Source organism: Rhinoraja longicauda, chromosome 23 (assembly GCF_053455715.1).
Source record: "Rhinoraja longicauda isolate Sanriku21f chromosome 23, sRhiLon1.1, whole genome shotgun sequence".
Classification (NCBI taxonomy): Eukaryota; Metazoa; Chordata; class Chondrichthyes; order Rajiformes; family Arhynchobatidae; genus Rhinoraja; species Rhinoraja longicauda.
In genome coordinates, this window is record NC_135975.1 from 35,698,852 (window position 1) to 35,720,666 (window position 21,815).

General features: G+C 44.4%; 1 protein-coding gene across 3 annotated transcripts in view; it reads right to left on the reverse strand.

The window, feature by feature from the left end:
• Positions 1 to 21,815, reverse strand: part of cdk17 (cyclin dependent kinase 17) — a 193,499-nt gene that overhangs the window by 26,328 nt on the left and 145,356 nt on the right. For all 3 annotated transcript variants that reach the window (XM_078420056.1, XM_078420053.1, XM_078420054.1), the window contains 2 exons: positions 15,373 to 15,498; positions 9,169 to 9,225 (listed from right to left, as the gene is read on the reverse strand). In XM_078420056.1, coding sequence (XP_078276182.1) covers positions 9,169 to 9,225; positions 15,373 to 15,498 — 183 coding nt within the window. The remainder of the gene's footprint in view (positions 1 to 9,168; positions 9,226 to 15,372; positions 15,499 to 21,815) is intronic.

Here is a 21,815-nt window from a genome sequence, read left to right on the forward strand (position 1 = left end):
TGCCCCAATTTAGAACTTTAACTTGTGGGCCCGTCCTGTCTCTGTCCATAACTATCTTAATAGACCAGTGGTCGCTGGTCGTAAAAGGCTCATCCACGAACACTTCATCCACTTGCCCCTCCTAATTTCCCAAGACTAAATTAAGCGTCGCCCTCTCCCATGTGGGGCCCTCTACATGTTGCTGGGGGAAACTTTCCTGAACACATTTGACAGATTCTGTCCTGTCTAACTTTTTGCACCATGACATTCCCAGTCAATATTGGGAAAGTTAAAATCCCCTACGATAACCTTATTAGACCTGGCATATTTGCTCTTCCAATTGGGGGCATGTAGCACCGGCTCTCTTCTTTGTGCCTAACAATCCTGCTAATAGTCATCAATGTGCACTAAAGGCATTATGTGCTTGATTTATAAACCCATTGAAATCTTTAAATACTTGATGATATTAGCCAACAACTATTTCCACTGAACAGATCGAAAATTAAAAGCAGTGATCCATTTTAAAAATCACACGGTGCACTTGAATAAACAAAGATCACTCACTGAGAATTAAATTTAGCTGGAAGTTACTTGACACAACTGGTCCGGAAGCTGATCGGAGTATTTATACACACATTGATAGGTTCCTCAATGTGTACATGGATGTGCTAATTCTAAAAAATTCAAGAACCTTTGCTGATGCTGCAGGTAGGCAGATCTGAAGATGGGAGCGAAGTGCAACATCAGGTTTCTCCAATTCTCTTGCAGCATTTATTGATGTAATGGAATAACTGAAGGAAGCCGCCTCAAAAGGACTGTTCCACATACATTCCGTGAAGAGACAGACATAGCTTGTGTCCATGTGAGTACCATCTATTTTGCTGAGTTCTAAACTGTTTTGACTTCAAGTTTACAGCTTTTTTGGATCTATTTATATTTTTCCTCCTTGGATCTTCGTGTTTTCTGAACAATTCTTATAGTTCATCCATGCATTCACCAATCCCACAAGTAATGCTCCCCAATCTATCTTCCATTGATTTCCATAATATCCAAAAATCAATCAATGATTGAGCAAATTTAGTAACTAATGTTCCATAGTCCCCTGGGTCTAGAGAATTCTAAAGATTCACTATCTGTTGGATTAAGACATTTCTTCACATCTCAGTTTGAATGATTGACGTCTTATTTTGGGACTGTGATCCCTGGTCTAAGCACTCCAGGCAAGGTAATCATCACCCGTGTGTCAATTGTTTCAGCCTTGGGAATATTTGCATTTTTCAATGAGGACACCATTCACTTCAGTAAAGCCAATGCGAAGTATTTTCTTTTTAAATACCCTAGTCAATGACTCTGCCTCTGCAATGTTACCTTTTAGGTCTACAATTTTTTGACTATCCATTATTGCCTTTATTTTTTGACTATCCTTGTATGATTTACATGAACTTATATATTACTTGCTAATCTTTTCTCAATTTATTTAACCCTTTACTTTCTATTTATACTGAATATATGTATATAGTTGATATAACTCTATGGAAATGGCATTAATCCAATTCTTATCTCTCATGATGTAATTATTTCACAAAATGCTGGAGTAACTCAGCAGGTCAGGCAGCATCTCAGGAGAGAAGGAATGGGTGACGTTTCGGGTCGAGACCCTTCTTCAGACTGATGTCAGGGGGGCAGGACAAAGGAAGGATATAGGTGGAGACAGGAAGATAGAGGGGGAACTGGGAAGGGGGAGGGGAAGAGAGGGACAGAGGAACTATCTAAAGTTGGAGAAGTCAATGTTCATACAACTGGGCTGCAAGCTGCCCAAGCGAAATATGAGGTGCTGTTCCTCCAATTTCCGGTGGGCCTCACTATGGCACTGGAGGAGGCCCATGACAGAAAGGTCAGACTGGCAGTGGGAGGGGGAGTTGAAGTGCTCAGACACCGGGAGATCAGGTTGGTTAAAGCGGACTGAGCGAAGGTATTGAGCGAAACGATCGCCGAACCTGCGTTTGGTTTCGCCGTTGTAAAGAAGTTGACATCTAGAGCAGCGGATACAATAGATGAGGTTGGGGGAGGTGCAGGTGAACCTCTGTCTCACCTGGAAAGACTGTTTGGGTCCTTGGATGGAGTTGAGGGGGGAGGTAAAGGGACAGGTGTTGCATCTCCTGCGCTTGCAGGGGAAAGTGTCCGGGAATGGGGTGGTTTGGGTAGGAAGGGACGAGTGGACCAGGGAGTTACGGAGGGAACGGTCTCTGCGGAACGCTTGGGGAGGGGATGGGAAGATGTGGCCAGTAGTGGTGTCCCGTTGTAGGTGACGGAAATGTTGGAGGATGATTTGTTGGATCCGCTGGCTGATGGGGTGGAAGGTGAGAATGAGGGGGATTCTGTCCTTGTTACGAATGGGGGGGAAGGGGAACAAGAGCGGAGCTGCGGGATGTAGAAGAGGCCCTAGTGAGAGCCTCATCTGTAATGGAAGAGCGGAAGCCCCGTTTCCTGAAGAATGAAGACATCTCTGATGCCCTAGTGTGAAACACCTCATCCCGGGTGCAGATGCGGCGTAGACGGAGGAATAGGGAGTAGGGGATAGACCTTTTACAGGAGACACGGTGGGAAGAAGTGTAGTCCAGATAGCTGTGCGAGTCAGTGGGTTTATTGTAGATGTCAGTCACGTCTGTCTCCTGTGATGGAGATGGTGAGGTCCAGAAACGGGAGGGAGATGTCGGAGATAGTCCAAGTATATTTAAGAGCAGGATGGAAATTGGAAGTGATGTGTATGAAGTCAGTGAGTTCTGCATGGGCACAAGAGGTAGCACCAATGCAGTCGTCAAAGTAGCGGAGGTAGAGTTCGGGGATGGGGCCAGTGTACGTCCGGAACAGGGATTATTCGACGTACCCGACAAAGAGGCAGGCATAGCTAGGGCCCATGCGAGTGCCCATAGCTACACCTCTGGTTTGGAGGAAGTGGGAGGAGTCAAATGAGAAGTTTTTAAGGGTAAGAACCAGCTCTGCTAGGCGGAGGAGAGTGTTAGTAGATGGGGATTGGGTGGTTCTACTGTCGAGGAAGAAACGGAGGGCTTCAAGACCATCCTTGTGGGGGATGGAAGTGTAGAGTGACTGGACATCCATGGTAAAGATGAGGGAGTGGGGGCCTGGAAACCGGAAGTTCCATGCAGAACTCACTGACTTCATACACTTCACTTCCAAATTCTATCCTGCTCTTAAATATACTTGGACTATCTCCGACATCTCGCTCCCGTTTCTGGATCTCACCATCTCTATCACAGGAGACAGACTAGTGACTGACATCTACTATAAACCCACTGACTCACACAGGTATCTGGACTACACGTCTTCCCACTCTGTCCCCAGCAAAAAATCTATCCCCTACTCCCAATTCCCCCGTCCACGCCGCATCTGCGCCCGGGATGAGGTGTTTCACACGAGGGCATCAGAGATGTCCTCATTCTTCAGGAAACGGGGCTTCCCCTCTTCCATTATAGATGAGACTCTCACTATGACCTCCTCTACATTCCGCAGCTCCGCTCTTGCTCCCCCTCCCCCCAGAATCCCCCTCGTTCTCACCTTCCACCCCATCAGAGGTTCACCTGCACCTCCTCCAACCTCATCTATTGTATCCGCTGCTCTAGATGTCAACTTCTTTACATCGGCAAACCAAAAGCAGGCTCGACGATCGTTTCGATCAACACCTTCACTCAGTCCGCCTTAACCAACCTGATCTCCCGCTGTCTGAGCACTTCAACTCCCCCTCCCACTCTGACCTTTCTGTCATGGGCCTCCTTCAGTGCCATAGTGAGGCCCACCGCAAATTGGAGGAACAGCACCTCATATTTCGCTTGGGCAGCTTGCAGCCCAGCAGTATGAACATTGACTTCTCCAACTTTAGATAGTTCCTCTGTCCCTCTCTTCCCCTCCCCTTCCCAGTTCTCCCTCTATCTTCCTGTCTCCACCTATATCCTTCCTTTGTCCTGCCCCCCCTGACATCAGTCTGAAGAAGGGTTTCGACCCAAAACATCACCCATTCCTTCCCTCCTGAGATGCTGTGAAATAAATACCTTCAATTTGTACCAGCGTCTGCAGTTATTTTCTTACACCCTCATGATGTAATAGTAATATCTATTTACACATAGCTGGTCATGTATATAAGAAAGAGATTGAAAAAGCAGGAAAGAATTTTGGAAGGTAGACACAAAATGCTGGAGTAACTCAGCGGAACAGGCAGCATATCTGGAGACCCGAAACGTCACCCATTCCTTCTCTCCGGAGACGCTGCCTGTCCCACTGAGTTACTCCAACATTTTGTGTCTATCTTTGATTTAAACCAGTCTCTGCAGTTCTTCCCTACACTGAACCTTTGTTACACTCACTCTATTGAAAGTAAATACTTCATAAGTACTTCAGAAGTATAAGTATACTTCATAAATACTTCCCTAACCAGTCTGAAGAAGGGTCTCGACCCGAAAAGTCACCCATTCCTTCTCTCCCGAGATGCTGCCTGACCTGCTGAGTTAGTCCAGCTTTTTGTTTCTAACTTCATAAGGTATATATTACTCTTGAACTCAAATCCCTTTGTAATAAAAAACAATGTAATGGCTGTTTCCCAACTGTTTTCTGTATCGACTTGTGATTTCAGGTGATTTATGAGCAACATCAGGTTTCTCCAATTCTCTATTCTTTCTTCGAAATGCCTGACCTCATATTTCCTCATTATATTCCATCTGTCATTCACTGAGCATGTCTTTGTCTGCTCAAAGCCTCTCATCATTATCTTCCCAACTTGCAAAGGTTCCCAACTTTCAAGCACCAACAAACCTGGATAAAATGCACATGGTCTAATGAGTCAAAACACATAGATTTCAAACTGTTGGCGTCCTATCATCAATCCTTACGGTCCCAACTAGATGCTACTGTTCAAATCAAAACTGATTTCAGCTGTTCTCAATCAATCTAAGCATATGACTCACGATCCAATGTTCTCCAATGGTGTTAGTTAATCTCTTGCATGACACTGTATCAAAGACCATTTGGAGGTCCAAATATATCACATCCATTGGCTCCTTACCCATTGTTCTTGTTACAAGCTCAAAGGACTAACAGATTTCGCAAATGTGATTTCACTTGCATAACTATTTTGATCTACCCAATCCTATAGCTATGTTCCAAGCATGCTGTTGTCATTTTCCTAATGAAAATCCATCACTTCCATAATAATGGACTCCAGCACTAAAGTTTCCAGACCAACGATATTATTCATTGCAAATACCAGGCCATTCCTTTACCCTTATGCCTTCAAACCTTTCCAAAACTTCAAACTCTGCAATGTAAAACACAAAGAAAAAATATGCTGGTTTAGAAAAAAAGACAAAGTGCTGGAGTGACTCAGCGAGTCAGGTAGCATCTCTGGAGAACATGGATAGGTGACATTTCGGGTCAGGACCCTTCATGTGCAAAACACAATTACTTTTTGCCCTTTTTCAGATCTCTAGAAGGTTCATTGATCTCAAACATTATCTTTCATTCTGTCTTCATAGATACTACATAATCTGCTGAGTATTTCCTATAATATGTTTTTATTTCGAACTGCTGTTAATTCAATTCTTCACTGAATATTTAGAACCAACTAGACCAAGTGTTCCCGTTGGGCACATTCCTCGTAGAGGAGGGACAGGGAAGGGGAGAGGGTGTGATTGAGTGAGCCCTGGACCCAAAGCCTCTCCTGTATTGTGGCACCCTCAACCCCCCCACTCAATCCCCCTTTTCCCCCCTCCTCCCCCCACTGACCCACTCCATTCCCCTACCCACCCCCACTTGCCCCACCCACTTGCCCCTCCCCACTTGCCCCCCCCCCACCCCCACTCCCCCAGCCCTACCTCCACCCCCATTTCCCCCTCCCCACCCCTATTCCCCCCTCCCCCCACCTCCCTGCCCGCACCCCTCTCCCCCACCCCTACTCTTCCCTCCTCCCCACCCCCACTCTTTCCCCACCCCCTCCCCCACTCTCTCCTCCCCCCACCCCCTTCTCCCCACTCTCTCCTCCCCCACCCCCCTTCCCCCTCCACACCCACTCTCTCCTCCACCCACTGTCCCCCTTCCCCCCACCCCCACTCTCTCTTACCCCGACACCTAACCCCCTCACCCCTACCCTCCCCAGCCCCCACACCCACTGTCCCCTTCCCCCACCCCTCCTCGCCCCACTCCCACTCTCCCCTTCCCCCCACCCTCCCCCCACTCTCCCCCACCACCCCCTCTCTCCTCCCTCCACCCCTCCCCACTCTCTCCTTCCTCCCCACCCCCACTCCCCTCCTATCCCCACCCTCCCCTCCCCTCAAAACCCCTCCTGGGGGCCCAGCAACGCCGCTTAAAGCTCTTCCCTGCGAGGGGGGAGAGGAAAGGGGAGAGGAAGGCACTGAGCACGGCACTGCTGTCAGTCGGGCAGGTGCCGCACCCCCCCCTCTCGGAGCGGCAGAGGCAACTACACCTCCTGACCGTCAGCGCTGCCCAATCTAAGGAATATCAGGCGCGAGGCATGCTGGGACGGACGGCAGTGCACGGGGGGGGGGGGGGGGAGCACATTAATTAAAGGTCCGGGGGGGGGGGGGGGAAGCACATTAGTTAAAAGTCCGGTGGTGGGGGGGGGAACGCATTAGTTAAAGGTCCGATGGGGGGGGGGGGGGGAGGAGAGAGAGCTTATCTCTTGCATGCGCACGGGTCTCATTGTGACGTCACACGCTGAAGACCTTCAAGAAACTTTAAAATCTTTAAAATCTTTCTAGCTTTAAAAATATAGCTTCAATTTGAATGAGAGTCGTTACATAATGTGCCAAGGATAATGGTGAGTAACGTGGCGAAAAATTGTGGCGTTATGATGTACCGTTTTGGCTGTGCGAACCACAAAAGTTATGCTGCACACAAACACACATACACACGGACAGAGAGTTTTAGTAATATAATAATAGATAGATAAATGCCCCAAACGCCTCAAAATTCAAACATAATTAACAACATAAGAGACAAATCAACTAAACAGTAATAATATATGATAGGCTACAAGTCATGAAACCCACCCTACTAATTAAAAGCTCAGTACCTAAATGATGATCATGTTACAGTTTACAGTTAAACGAGTACTTTGGTTCTGACTTCACTAAGGAAGACAACAAACAATCTCCCAGAAATACTAGGCTACCAAGGATCTAGTGGGAGGGAGGAACTGAAGAGAATCCACATTAGTCAGGAAATGGTGTTAGGTAAACCGTTGGGACTGAAGGCAGATAAATTCCCAGGGCCTGATGGTCTGCATCCCAGAGTACTCAAGGAGGTGGCTCTAGAAATCGTGGTTGCATTGGTGATGATTTTCCAATGTTCCCTTGACTCTGGATCAGTTCCTGTGGACTGGAGGATAGCCAACCTAACTGCACTTTTAAAAAAAGGGAGAGAGAAAACGGGAATTATAGACCAGTTAGCTTTACATCAGTAGAGGGGGAGATGCTTGAGTCGATTATTAAAGATGGTATAGTGGCGCATTTGAAAAGCAGTGACAGAATTGGTTAAAGTCAGCATGGATTTACGAAGGGGAAATCAAGCTTCACTAATCTTCTGGGATTTTTTGAGGATGTAACAAGCAGAATGGATAAGGGAGAGCCAATGGATGTGGTGCATCTGGGCTTTCAAAAAGCCTTTGACAAGGTCGCACACAAGAGATTAGTGTGCAAAATTAGAGCACATGGTATTAGGGGTAGGGTATGGATAGAGAACTGGTTGGCAGACAGGAAGCAGAGTAGTGATTAACAGGTCATTTTCAGAATGGCAGGCAGTGACTAGTGGGGTGCCGCAAGGCTCAGTGCTGGGACCTCAGTTGTTTACTATCGTAACGATTTAGACGAGGGAATTAAATGTGACATCTCCAAGTTTGCGGATGACACAAAGCTGGATGGCAGTGTGAGCTGCGATGAGGATGCTATGAGGATGCAGGATTACTTGGATAGGTTGGGTGCATGGGCAGATGCAGTATAATGTGGATAAATGTGAGGTTATCCACTTTGGTGGCAAGAACAGGAAGGTAGATTATTATCTGAATGGTGTCAGATTAGGAAAAGGGGAGGTGCAATGAGACCTGAGTGTGCTGGTACATCAGTCACTGAAAGTGAGCATGCAAGTACAGCAGGCAGTGAAGAAAGCTAATGGCATGTTGGTCTTCATTGCGAGAGGATTTGAGTTTAGGAGCAAGGAGTTCCTACTGCAGTTGTATAGGGCCCTGGTGAGACCACACCTGGACGATTGTGTGCAATTTTGGTCTCCTAATTTGAGAAAGGACATTATTGCTGTTGAGAGAGTGCAGCATAGATTCACCAGGTTAATTCCCGGGATGGCGGGACTGACATATGATGAAAGAATGTGTCGACTGGGCTTGAATTCACTGCAATTTAGAAGGATGAGAGGGGATCTTATAGAAACATATAAAATTCTTAAAGGAATGGACAGGCTAGATGCAGGAAATTTTTTCCCGATGTTGGGGTAGTCCAAAACCAGGAGATACAGTTTAAGAATAGGGGGTAGACCATTTAGGACTGAGATGAGGGAAAACCTATTCAGCCAGAGAGTTGTGAATCTGTGGAATTCTCTGCCATAGAAGGCAGTGGAGGCCAATTTACTTGATGTTTTCAAGAAAATTAGATTTGGCTCTTAGGGCTAAAGGAATCAAGGGATTTGGGGGAAAAGCAGGAACGGGGTACTGATTTTAGATTATCTCAATGATCATATTGAATGGCGGTGTTGGCTTGAGGGGCCGAATGGCCTACTCCTGCAGTGTTTCAAATAGAAATCTATAATTGATGTGAATGCTTTCTTAGAATCTCCACCTTAAAATGTATCTTATAATTCTGTTTTTAACAAAGAAACACACCTAGATCAGCCATGATTAAATGGTGTAGTAAACTCAATGGGCAGAATGGCCTAATTCTGATCCTACGTATTATGAACTTAACAATGTGTGTGCAACATCCTAGTAAAGGTAGATCCAATATTTCATTTAATTTCATACCAAATTACTAATCAACTATGCTCTGCATCCTACCAATGCTTCCTATGATGTGAATTTGACCACCAGTACATTTAGATAGCAACACAGCAGTTATATTCTCCAGACAAAAAGTTGTGAAAAGCAGCAGAATTTCTTACCTCCCCAAGTTTGTCCAACTTAATGTAGGTTTCTAGTTTCCCAAATCCAATCTCAGACTGTAACAAAATACACAATGGTTAAAATTTGTTTATGGGTGCATCAAATGTGACCATTTTCTTCTCAAAATTATGTAATAAGCAGCAACAACTTCCGATCTAACAAAGATTAATTCCAGAAGATATTTTGATTGTATTTTATTTGTTGCAAAAAAAACATTTACAGAATAACCACAACTATTTTCCATGCGTTTTATAGCTTTGTCCTGTACGACTAAATATCTAATAAAACATTAGCATTTGCACTCCTTCTCTTAAAAATCAGAAGCATGTAAAGTTGTAATTGAGTTGCACAATGCAACATCTCATAGAGATGTCTCACAGCTCATGACGGAAGTTCAATATTGAGCTCAGGTGCTATGCCATGGAGTTTGCACAATGTGACCATGTGGGTTTCCTTTAGGTGTTCCGGTTTCCTTTCATATCCCAGCGGTGTGGGTTGGCAGTAGACTGGCTGCTGTAAAATGCCCCCATTGTGAACATTGGGAATTTGGGAAGAACAGTTTACGGAGAAAATTAGCGGAGGAGGGGACTGCTCTGAGAGTTGGCATAGACTCAGTGAGCCTACGTGGCCTCCTACTATGTCATAAGAAAGTATGGAAAAACGCTGATGGTCAGTTGTTGATTAACTAAAATTATTAAGGGATGTGGGGCAAAATTTGACAAAATAAATTTGAGGATCTCAAACTCTATCCTTGTTTGTCCTGTCTAAACCAATTAAGATAATTTGATTATTCACCCACTGATTAATACACAATGTTTCTGATTAATAACAATAATTATTGTAAAGAAAATTATCAAATTCACTCATGAGATTTGCCTTTCACATTTAGGACACCTATTTTGATCACAAAAATAGTCCCCCAAGTACCTTTTACCACATTTTATCATCTAAGCGTTTTCCTGGTAATTGTAAATAGTTTATCACGCTGCAAGCACATCGTATGATCAGGCTAATTGGAACTATCTTAGGCACAAACTGTGATCTAAAATTAACATCTCATTAATTTTTTTTAAAAATTAAAATTAATTTGTGCCTAAGTATGTCATAAATTGCATTACATGGGATCACGGATGATTCCACTGATTTACATCTTGAATTAGTGATGGATGTAATGCAGTGTTGAAGCAGTTTTACTTAGACTGAGCAAGCAGTCAGAGTAGTCATCAGCAAAGTTTCTTAAATTGTGAATGGTTATGCAATTCCTCCTCGACCACACAACTGTTTGGAAACATGCAGAATGTACATCCAAACTCATACACTGAGATACTTGTGCAATCAACAACATGTAATATGTTATGAAGAATCTGTGATCTGTTCGGGCTAGAACTGTTCCAGAAAGGTGAAAAACACCAGTAATTTACTGACAAATGATCCTTTGTTGGAATGTCAAAGATGTTGGCACTCCACATTATTGAATTATTTGCATTTGGTTTAATGATTTCACTTATTGAAGGTTTGCATGTACGTTTAGTTGCTTTGCATGTTTATAAAACAAAATAATGTTTTTCATCTTTTTCAATGGGCCAGATAAAGCAGTACATGGCTCATTTTGAACCTCTGCACACACTCAACTAAAAGCACAAGTCTGAAATAATCTGACACACTTGACTCTTGCAACGACACTCAATGTGTCATTGAACCCAACGGCAGACCACTAATGTGCTGGAAGAGGACCCAGATAATTAGTTAGCACAAGAATGGCACTTCTTTCATTGGGAAAGAGATGAGTGAGGGTAAGTATTTGAATTATTTTAAATGTTTTTATTAAATTATTTGTTGGCACTTTTGGTTTTTCATTAATTAATGAAATTAATTAATCTTTCAAATTAAGGGCGGCACAGTGGTGCAATGGTAGTATTGCTGCCTTAGAGCACCAGAGACCTGAGATCGATCCTGACTACAGGTGCTGTCCGTACAGAGTTTGTACATTCTCCTTGTGACTGCATGGGTTTTCTCCGGGTGCTCTGGTTTCCTCCACATTCCAAAGACGGACTGCAGACTCGGTGGGCCGTGGGCCTGTTTCTGAGGGTTGTATCTCCAAACTCAACTGAATTAAAACAAAATTATTTAGACCTATTTGTAGATTTAACATCCCTCCAATTAACAGAGAGATATTTCAAATTAGTTCAAATAATTTTTGGAGATAGAGGCAGGGCTGGGGGAGGGGAGGGTCAAGTGGGGTGGGGTAGGGGGCATGGAGTGGGTCAGTGGGGGGAGGAGGGGGGATAAGGGGGATTGGGTGGGGGAGGGGAATTGAGGGTGCTACACCAATGCAGGAGAGGCTTTGGGTCCAGGGCTCACTCAGTCACACCCTCTCCCCTACCCTGTTCCCCCTCTATGAGGAATCAAGTCAAGTCAAGTCAAGTCAAATTTATTTGTCATACACATACTCGATGTGCAGTGAAATGAAAGTGGCAATGCCTGCGGGTTGTGCACAAAAAGAATTACAGTTACAGCATATAAATAAAGTTAATAAGTTACTAAACATAGCACAAAAAGTGTCGACAAAAATTTAGTCTTTGGGGTTATAAAAGTTGACAGTCCTGATGGCCTGTGGGAAGAAGCTCCGTCTCATCCTCTCCGTTTTCACAGCGTGACAGCGGAGGCGTTTGCCTGATCGTAGCATCTGGAACAGTCCGTTACTGGGGTGGTAGGGGTCCCTCATGATCTTGCTTGCTCTGGATCTGCACCTCCTGATGTATAGGTCCTGCAGGGGGACGAGTGTAGTTCCCATGGTGCGTTCTGCCGAACGCACTACTCTCTGCAGGGCCATCCTGTCCTGGGCAGAGCTGTTCCCAAACCAGACTGTAATGTTGCCGGACAGGATGCTCTCTACAGCCCCAGAGTAGAAGCAATGAAGGATCCTCAGCGACACTCTGAATTTCCTCAGATAGATAGATAGATGATAAATGCATTTTTTTCTTCACCGATATGACTCTGGTGGAGATGGGTCGGCATAGCAAAATTAAACGTTAAAACAGTGGTAGTTTATTTTCTTCATTATTCCTTTGCTTGTCATTCATCAGGTTAGTTGGTGACTTTCTTATTTGCTAATTTTGAAAAACCGAATTTGATTAATTTTCAGTTTGTGTTCTGTGTTTTACTGAAAATATTACGTAGTGATGTTTGTACAGAATCTAAACGCAGGCATGTGAGTGAGGTAAAAAAAGAGGAAAAGAGCCGAGCGCTTGCACGAGGTATACAGCGGGGGTCAAAAATTTGGAATTTATTTGAAAATTTACACACAAAATTACCAGTTTCAAGCCTCTTTTAGTGCATTTCAGTAAAAACGGACATTACAAAATAATGTGAATATGTCACTGTATACTAATAACATTTAAGTAAATTCGCACATCAATTGATAATCAGCCCAAAAAGGTGGCAGTTGACTTTTCTGCTCTGTTTTATATTTTAACCCCGTCTTTAGTTATATAATCTTGCACTTAAATTAAGTGCAATTTAAATTAAATTTAAATTAACTTGCACTTAAATCTTGCACAGTATTTACTCATTACAGTTCCACCACTGATTTTCTTGCACTCTTGGTTCCAGAGCTTTGCTGGTTTATCCAGCCGGCCAAGGAAGTCGGCTGTGGGGATAGATGGCTGCAGCTGGGCTGGAGTTCCAGAGCCCCGGCCGCATGTTGCAGATTTAACCCACCGATCGGCCATGGAAGTCCTGATAAGGTCAAGATTGGCTGCCTTGCCCAGCCTAGGTGCCACATTTTCGGGGAGACTTCCAGGGCGCGGGGAATTTCTCGCGGAACCCCTAGCGACCTCTAGCGGAATCCTAGTGTTCATTACAAGTCTATACATAGTTTATTTTCTTCTTGTTTTAGATCCGATTTCTCCGTTGGTAAACGCGATTTTGGCAAAGTGAAAAATGCGGAAATCATGCAAAAAGCGCAGAAAATGAATTTTAAAAACCCGGAAATCCGCGGAAATGCGAAAAATTCACATCCTGAAGGAATGAGAATTTTTATAATCAAATTCGGACATCATATGATCATATGAACTATATGTTACCCTGATTTATAGTCATAGAGATACAGCATAAAAATAGCCTCTTTGACCGTCAGTTACACATTTAAACTAAAATCCTATTTTTATTAGAGTCATAGAGTCATAGAGTCCTACAGCACAGAAAGAGGCCCTTCGGCCCATCATGTCCGTGCCGCTCGTTACCAAACACAGTCTAATTTTAATCCCATTTTCCCGCATTTGGACCGTAGCCCTGAATGTTGTAGCATTTCAAGTGCCCATCCAAATGCCTCTTAAACGTTGTGAGTGTTCCCGCCTCCACCACCACCCCAGGCAGTGAGTTCCAGACTCCAACCACCCTCTGGGTGAAAAAGTTATTTCTCACATCCCCCCGAAACCTCCCTCCCCTTACCCTGTATCTATGTCCCCTCGTTGTTGAACCTTCCACCAGTGGAAGAAGTTCCCCGCCATCTACCTTATCTATGCCCCTCATGATCTTGTACACCTCGATCATGTCCCCTCTCAGCCTTCTCTGCTCCAGGGAAAACAACCCCAGTCTGCAGCATCCTGGTGAATCTCCTCTGCACCCTCTCCAAAGCTATCGCATCCTTTCTATAATGTGGTTACCAGAACTGTACACAATATTCCAGCTGTGGCCTCACCAGTGTTCTGTACAATTCCATCATTACCCCCCTACTTTTATATTCGATGCTCCGGCTAATGAAGGCCAGTAACCCATATGCCTTTTTGACCACCCTGTCCACCTGTCCTGCTGCCTTCAAGGACTTGTGTACCTGTACTCCAAGGTCCCTCTGTACCCCTGTCTTCCCTAGGGTCCTTCCATTCATGGTGTACTCCCTCTCCAAGTTATTCCTGCCACAGTGCATCACCTCGCACTTTTCAGGATTAAATTCCATCTGCCACTGCTCCGCCCATCTCATCTATATCTTCCTGCAGCTTGCAGATCCCTTCCTCGCTATTCACCCCCCCCCTAACTTTGTGTCATCTGCAAACTTGCTGATCATGCCCTGTACGTTGACATCCAGATCATTAATGTAGATTACAAACAGTAAGGGACCCAACACATATTCTTTCCACATTTTCTTCAACTTCCCTCAGATTCTCCCACTCACCTGCACACTGAGGACAATTTATAGCAACCAATTAACCCAACAACAATCATGTCTTTGGGATTTGGGACAAAAAGGACCATGGTCAATCGCCCTCCCGTTTCTGGACCTCACCATCTCCATCACAGGAGACAGACTAGTGACTGACATCTACTATAAACCCACTGACTCGCACAGCTATCTGGCCTACACTTCTTCCCACCCTGTCTCCTGCAAAAAGTCTATCCCCTACTCCCATTTCCTCCGTCTACGCCGCATCTGCCTCCACTCCTCCCTTCCTACCCAAACCACCCCATCCCCGGGCACTTTCCCCTGCAACCGCAGGAGATGCAACACCTGTCCCTTTACCTCCCCCTCAACTCCATCCAAGGATCCAAACAGTCTTTCCAGGTGAGACTGAGGTTCACCTGCACCTCCTCCAACCTCATCTATTGTATCCGCTGCTCTAGATGTCAACTTCTTTACATCGGCGAAACCAAACGCAGGCTTGGCGATTGTTTCGATCAACACCTTCGCTCAGTCCGCCTTAACCAACCTGATCTCCCGGTGTCTGAGCACTTCAACTCCCCCTCCCACTCCTAGTCTGACCTATCTGACATCTCAGAGGTATGAACATTGACTTCTCCAACTTTAGATAGTTCCTCTGTCCCTCTCTTCCCCTCCCCCTTCCCAGTTCTCCCTCTATCTTCCTGTCTCCACCTATATTCTTCCGTTGTCCCGCCCCCCTAACATCAGTCTGAAGAAGGGTCTCGACCCGAAACGTCACCCATTCCTTCTCTCCTGAGATGCTGCCTGACCTGCTGAGTTACTCCAGCATTTTGTGAATGGTCAAAATACACATAGTCAAAGGGAGAACTTGAAAACTTCAACACAGCCAGCACCCGAGGTCGGGGTCTCTTGTGCTGTGAGGCAGTGCCTCCTGTAAGTGCACCACTGCGCAGTCCTCTAAAGAAGAAAAACAGTTGTCAAAACCTAACCCAAGCTATCTTAGATTATAAATGCTACAAAACAAATAGTAGAATAAGAAAGTCACCAGAGATGCTCTGCGAGATCTTCTACTCATTGGCTGGTCGAAAGGTGGGCTGCTCATCTGAAGTTTTTCCAAATATCCATCAGGTAATCTAATATCAGCAGGTAACGATAGCCGTTTGTTGACATCCTGCAAAAGAATTTTTAAAAATCAATGCAAAACTTCATCCAGCTGAACGTCTATGCAAAAGTTTTTCCTCCCACAAAACATTCAAGTGCATTCTTTTTTTCATCTACATACTTGGTGAAATCACTTGCTGTTTTCAATCAGTTTTTACATCAAGGCAGATCCTTCATCTTTCCTTCATTAACCATCAATTGGTAGCTTATCTAACAATAATCTTTAACTCAGTATTTTGTTTTGTCAATTCAACTCCAGAATGGGTGAAGCCAATACCCTCATTCATCTTTAAACTCTGCCCTCACAATTAATCATACCTCCCACCAAGGTAACACTTCAGGATGGGAGTAATTAATTTCTGTACTCTTCTCTATCCCGATAACTTTCCTAAGATATCTGTGTTTCTACAATTCTTTATCATCAGCTTATACAATCACTCAGTTGCATGATAACAGCTGGGAAGAAACCTGTCCCTGAATCTGGAGGTGTGTATTTTCACATTTCTGTATCTCTTGCTTGATGGGAGAGGGGAGAAGAGGGAATGACTGGGGTGAGAGTCATCCTTGATTATGTTGGTGGTCTTGCCGAGGCAGTATGAAGTGTAAATGGAATCAATGGAAGGGAGGATGGCTGCGTCCATAATTCTCTGCAATTTCTTGTGGTCTTGGATGAAGTTGTTCCCAAACCATACTGTGATGCATCTCGATAAAATGATTTATACGGTGCATCTGGAGAAGTTGGTGGGAGTTGTTGGGGACATGCCAAATTTCCTAAGCCTTCTAAGGAAGCAGAGGCATTGGTGTACTTTCTTGGCCAGAGCATCAATGTGGCTGGTCCAGGACAAATTGCTGGTGATATTTATTCCTAGGAAGTTGAAGCTTTTGACCATCTCTACTCTGGTGCCGTCAATGCATACCGGGGGACGTGTAATGCTTCCTGGATTTGATCACTACCCCCTTTGGTTTACTGAAGTCTTGACACCTTGTAATTTGTTTAATATAAACATTAAACAAATTAGTTTATAATTTAAATTGCAACTTCGTTATCTTTTTCTGAATGGTTTCCCCTTTCATCAGCAAAACAATTTAAATATCTGTGATAAAACACACAATGGCACTAGCCAATCATTTTGCTCATCTGCTATCAAAATCCTCATCCATTTCTTAACCATCGTCAAGAACATGGATGAGGATTTATCCAAAACTCTGCCTCTTGCATCTTATTGTACATTAAGCCTTACTCTTCTCACAAATCAAGCATGGCCTATATTTGTCCACCATGAGAAGCCCACCACTTCTCATGCCTTTATGGTTTTACTTTTATAAACCGCATCAGCTATATTCTACCCCAAATATTTTTGTTCCGGCTTTGGCTACTTGTAGATTACAACTCCAAGTAGGATAATAATTCTTTATCCATCCAGGCTCCAGGGTTTCGTAAACCTTTCTAAATCTCATCTTCAAAAATCATCCTAAAGAATCACTTATTGAACCAAGTTCAGAGTTGCCCTAGCTAACAACATCTATTTCTGGACCCAATTAAAGATCCAATTTTGTTTGTGTCAGCCTCATAACCCACTGGGGAACAATGTTTCTCCAGCTATCTGTCCCAAATTTTGGATCTTTGCCTCCTGTCTTCGACACATGAATCACTGGAGACATGAATCTTGATTACTGTTTGAACAAGAATAGCCCCAATGTTGGCAAGTCAGTTTCACATTCAAAGCAGCATTCGAGTGAACTACATTGTCTTCTTTTCTTCCATCATCTTTCTTATGGAAAAATTCAAAATGCATATGCTATTTCACTGTGCCTTAATAAATATTTGAAATTTCAAAACTTTATAACCAATTTATAAAAGTAGATAACACAGAATATTTAAATTAATAATTTCAAAAGACGACAAATCATTCCCATTATTTAATGTTAGAATGTCATCAGCTATCATTCATTTACAATAAATAGTTCATGAGGTTTTAACAGCAATTATTTTGTGAGCAATGGATTGAGGGTCTGTTTACAGCAGCCCATTCTCACTGTGTCCTCAGAGTGGCAGCAGTTAGCTTTAAAGCATCCTTCAACACATAATTATAGCCATCTTGAAATACTTGATTTAGAACAACATTGGCAAGCAGCTTTTGGGCATACCAGAGAGGGTTGTTCACACATTGATGGTTTATCAATAGGTGTTTATATTTATTTCAGTGGAAACAATGACCAATATGCCAACTATAGATGAAACATCTGACAAGGAGTGCATATTTCTCATCACCAACCAATCAAGATCATTATACTTCATTGAAAGTTTTGTTGATCAGGCATTCTGCCAAGTAATTTTAATTTCTTCAAAAACGTAACAGGGAGAGTCTATAGAGGGGAACCTGTAGATGAAGTGTACTTAGATTTACACTTGAGAAGGTACTGTAATAGAAACCGGTGCAGAAGAGTTCATGGTTTTGGAGGAATTGCGTTAGAATAAATGAGAATTGACAGTCACAGAGGGGGAAAAAAGCATTGGAAGGAAGTCTTTTTTTAGGTTGGAAGGACATAATCGATAGTTCTTGGCCCTTACTTATTACTGTTTGTATTACTGACCCAGAGCAGGGAGTGAAATGCAAGTTTGCCAATGACACAAATACAGTGGAAGGGCAAGTTGTGAAGAAAACATTGTTATCCCAAGAGGGATACAGACAGATTAAATAATTGGACAAAAACTTGGAAAATTGAGTTCATTGTGGGAAAGCAGAGGTCATATACTTCAATAGGAGGAAGCATTAGGCAAATTATTTAAACAATGCCCTATCCTAACAAAAATTTCATAGGATATTTATGAGGCTCATCCCTGGGATGACAGGGATGTCCTATTAAGAGAGGGTAAGCAGGTTGGGTCCGTATTCTTTGGAGTTTGGAGAAAAGAATGATACTGAGAAATGCAGGATTCTGGGGGGCATGACTGGGTGGATGTTGAGATGCTTGTGCTACTTGAGAGGGTTTAAACTAGTCTGGCAGAGAGATAGGACCCAAAGTAGTAGTGTGTCAGTTGACAAAGTTGAGGAAATTACAGAAGTTAAAGTAAGATTTCAGTACACAGGAGCAGGGCAGAGAGCGAGCATGGTCGATAGGCTAAACCGTCTTTACTTTAATGCAAGAGGCCAGACTGGTAAAGAATTTAACTCCAGACCAGAGTATATGGGACTGGGATATTAAAGCTGTCACAGAAATACAGTTGAGGAATGAGCAAGACTGACAGTTCAATGTCCTAGGGTACTGAAGCTACAGGCTTAATAGAGAAGGGGGTCAGAGAGGATGGGTTGCTGCTGTTTTCACAAGTTGAATTAGGCAATCTGGCCCATCGAGTCTACTCTGCCATTCAATCATGACTGATCTCTGCCTCCTAATCTCATATTCCTGCCTTCTCCCCATAACCCTTGACACCCGTTTTAATCAAGAATTTGTCTATCTCTGTCTTTCAAATATCCACTGACTTGGCCTCCACAGCCCTCTGTCACAATGAGTTCCATGGATTAACTACCCTCTGACGAAAGAGGTTCCTCCTCACCTCCTTTCTAAAAGAGCACCCTTTAATTCTGAGGCTATGACCTCTGGTCCTAGACTCTCCCATCAGTGGAAAAATCCTTTCCACATCCACTTTATCTATACCTTTCATTATTCTGTAAGTTTCAATGAGGTCCCTCCTCAACCGTCTAAACTCCAGTGAGTACAGGCCCAGTGCCGTTAAACACTCATCATATGCTAACCCACTCATTCCTGGAATCATTCTTGTAAACCTCCTCTGGGCCCTCTCCAGTTAGCACACCCTTCCTCAGATATGGAGCCCAGATTTGCTCACTGTACTCCAAATGGTGCAAGGTCTCCTGACATTTTACTGCTTGAAGTTTCGCCTCAACAGCCACCTCCATCAACCATACAAGTCACGGTGGCGCAGCGGTAGAGTTGCTGCCTTGCAGCGAATGCAGCGCCAGAGACCCAGGTTCGATCCCGACTACGGGTGCTGTCTATATGGAGTTTGTACGTTCTCCCCGTGACCTGCGTTGGTTTTCTCCGAGATCTTCGGTTTCCTCCCACACTCCAAAGATGTACAGGTTTGTAGGTTAATTGGCTTGGTAAATGTAAAAAAAAATTGTTCCTAGTGGGTGTAGGATAGTGTTAACGTGTGGGGATCACTGGTTGGCGCAGTCGCAGTGGGCCGAAGGGCCTGTTTCCGCGCTGTATCTCTAAACTAAACTAAAAAATACACCATACAAGTAAATTCTGCATTCTTTCTTTGAGTTGGTGCAATTCACTCAGACTCTTTATTTCTGAAAAAATTTGAAGATGAAGAGCTTCTTGATATTCACATTGATTTTTTTCTCAACAGTGTATTGGAGAATCAAAGTGTATTATCCATGTGTTCCTTGTTGCTTTCTGGGGTATCATAAAATGCTGCAGTAACTCAGCGAGTCAGACAGCACCTCTGGAGAGAAGGAATGGGTGACGTTTTGGGTCGAGACCCTTCTTCAGACTGATGTCGGGGGGGGGGGGGGGGGGGAGCGGGACAAAGAAAGGATATAGGTGGAGACGGGAAGACAATGGGAGAACTGGAAAGGGAAGAGAGGGACAGAGAAACTATCTAAAGTTAGTCAATGTTCATACCGCCCAAGCGAAATATGAGGTGCTGTTCCTCCAATGCAGATGATACTAAGCTGGGGGGTAGTGTGAATTGTGTGGAAGATGCAATAAGGCTGCAGGGTGACTTGGACAGGTTGTGTGAGTGGGCGGATACATGGCAGATGCAGTTTAATGTAGATAAGTGTGAGGTTATTCACTTTGGAAGTAAGAATAGAAAGGCAGATTATTATCTGAATAGTGTCAAGTTAGGAAGAGGGGATGTTCAACGAGATCTGGGTGTCCTAGTGCATCAGTCACTGAAAGGAAGCATGCAGGTACAGCAGGCAGTGAAGAAAGCCAATGGAATGTTGGCCTTCGTAACAAGAGGAGTTGAGTATAGGAGCAAAGAGGTCCTTCTACAGTTGTACCGGGCCCTGGTGAGACCGCACCTGGAGTACTGTGTGCAGTTTTGGTCTCCAAATTTGAGGAAGGATATTCTTGCTATTGAGGGCGTGCAGCGTAGGTTCACTAGGTTAATTCCCGGAATGGCGGGACTGTCGTATGTTGAAAGGCTGGAGCAATTAGGCTTGTATACACTGGAATTTAGAAGGATGAGGGGGGGATCTTATTGAAACATATAAGATAATTAGGGGATTGGACACATTAGAGGCAGGAAACATGTTCCCAATGTTGGGGGAGTCCAGAACAAGGGGCCACAGTTTAAGAATAAGGGGTAGGCCATTTAGAACGGAGATGAGGAAGAACTTTTTCAGTCAGAGAGTGGTGAAGATGTGGAATTCTCTGCCGCAGAAGGCAGTGGAGGCCAGTTCGTTGGATGCTTTCAAGAGAGAGCTGGATAGAGCTCTTAAGGATAGCGGAGTGAGGGGGTATGGGGAGAAGGCAGGAACGGGGTACTGATTGAGAGTGATCAGCCATGATCGCATTGAATGGCGGTGCTGGCTCGAAAGGCTGAATGGCCTACTCCTGCACCTATTGTCTATTGTCTAATTTGCGGTGGGCCTCACTATGACACTGGAGGAGGCCCATGACAGAAAGGTCAGACAGGGAGTGGGATGGGGAGTTGAAGTGCTCAGCTACCGGGAGATCAGGTTGGTTAAGGCGGACTGAGCGAAGGTGTTGAGTGAAACGATCGCCGAGCCTATCTTTGGTCTCACCGATGTAGAGAAGTTGACATCTGGAACAGCGGATACAACAGATGAGGATACAACGGAGGAGGTGCAGGTGAACTTCTGCCTCACCTGGAAAGACTGTTTGGGTCCTTGGATGGAATCGAAGGGGGAGGTAAAGGGACAGGTGTTGCATCTCCTGCGGTTGCAGGGGAACGTGCCTGGGGAGGGGGTGGTTTGGATAGGAAGGGACGAGTGGACCAGGGAGTTACGGAGGGAACGGTCTCTGCGGAACGCAGAAAGGGAAGGAGATGGGAAGATGTGGCCAGTAGTGGGATCCCATTGGAGGTGCCGGAAATGTTGTAGGATAATTTGTTGGATACGCTGGCTGATGGGGTGGAAGGTGAGGACAAGTTACAACTGTCCTTGTTACGAATGGGGGGAGGGGTAGCAAGAGCGGAGCTGCGGGATACAGAGGAAGTCCTAGTGCGACCCTCATCTACAATGGAAGAGGGGAAGCCCCGTTTCCTAAAGAATGAGGACATCTCTGAAGCCCTAGTGTGAAACACCTCATCGTGGGTGCAGATGCGAT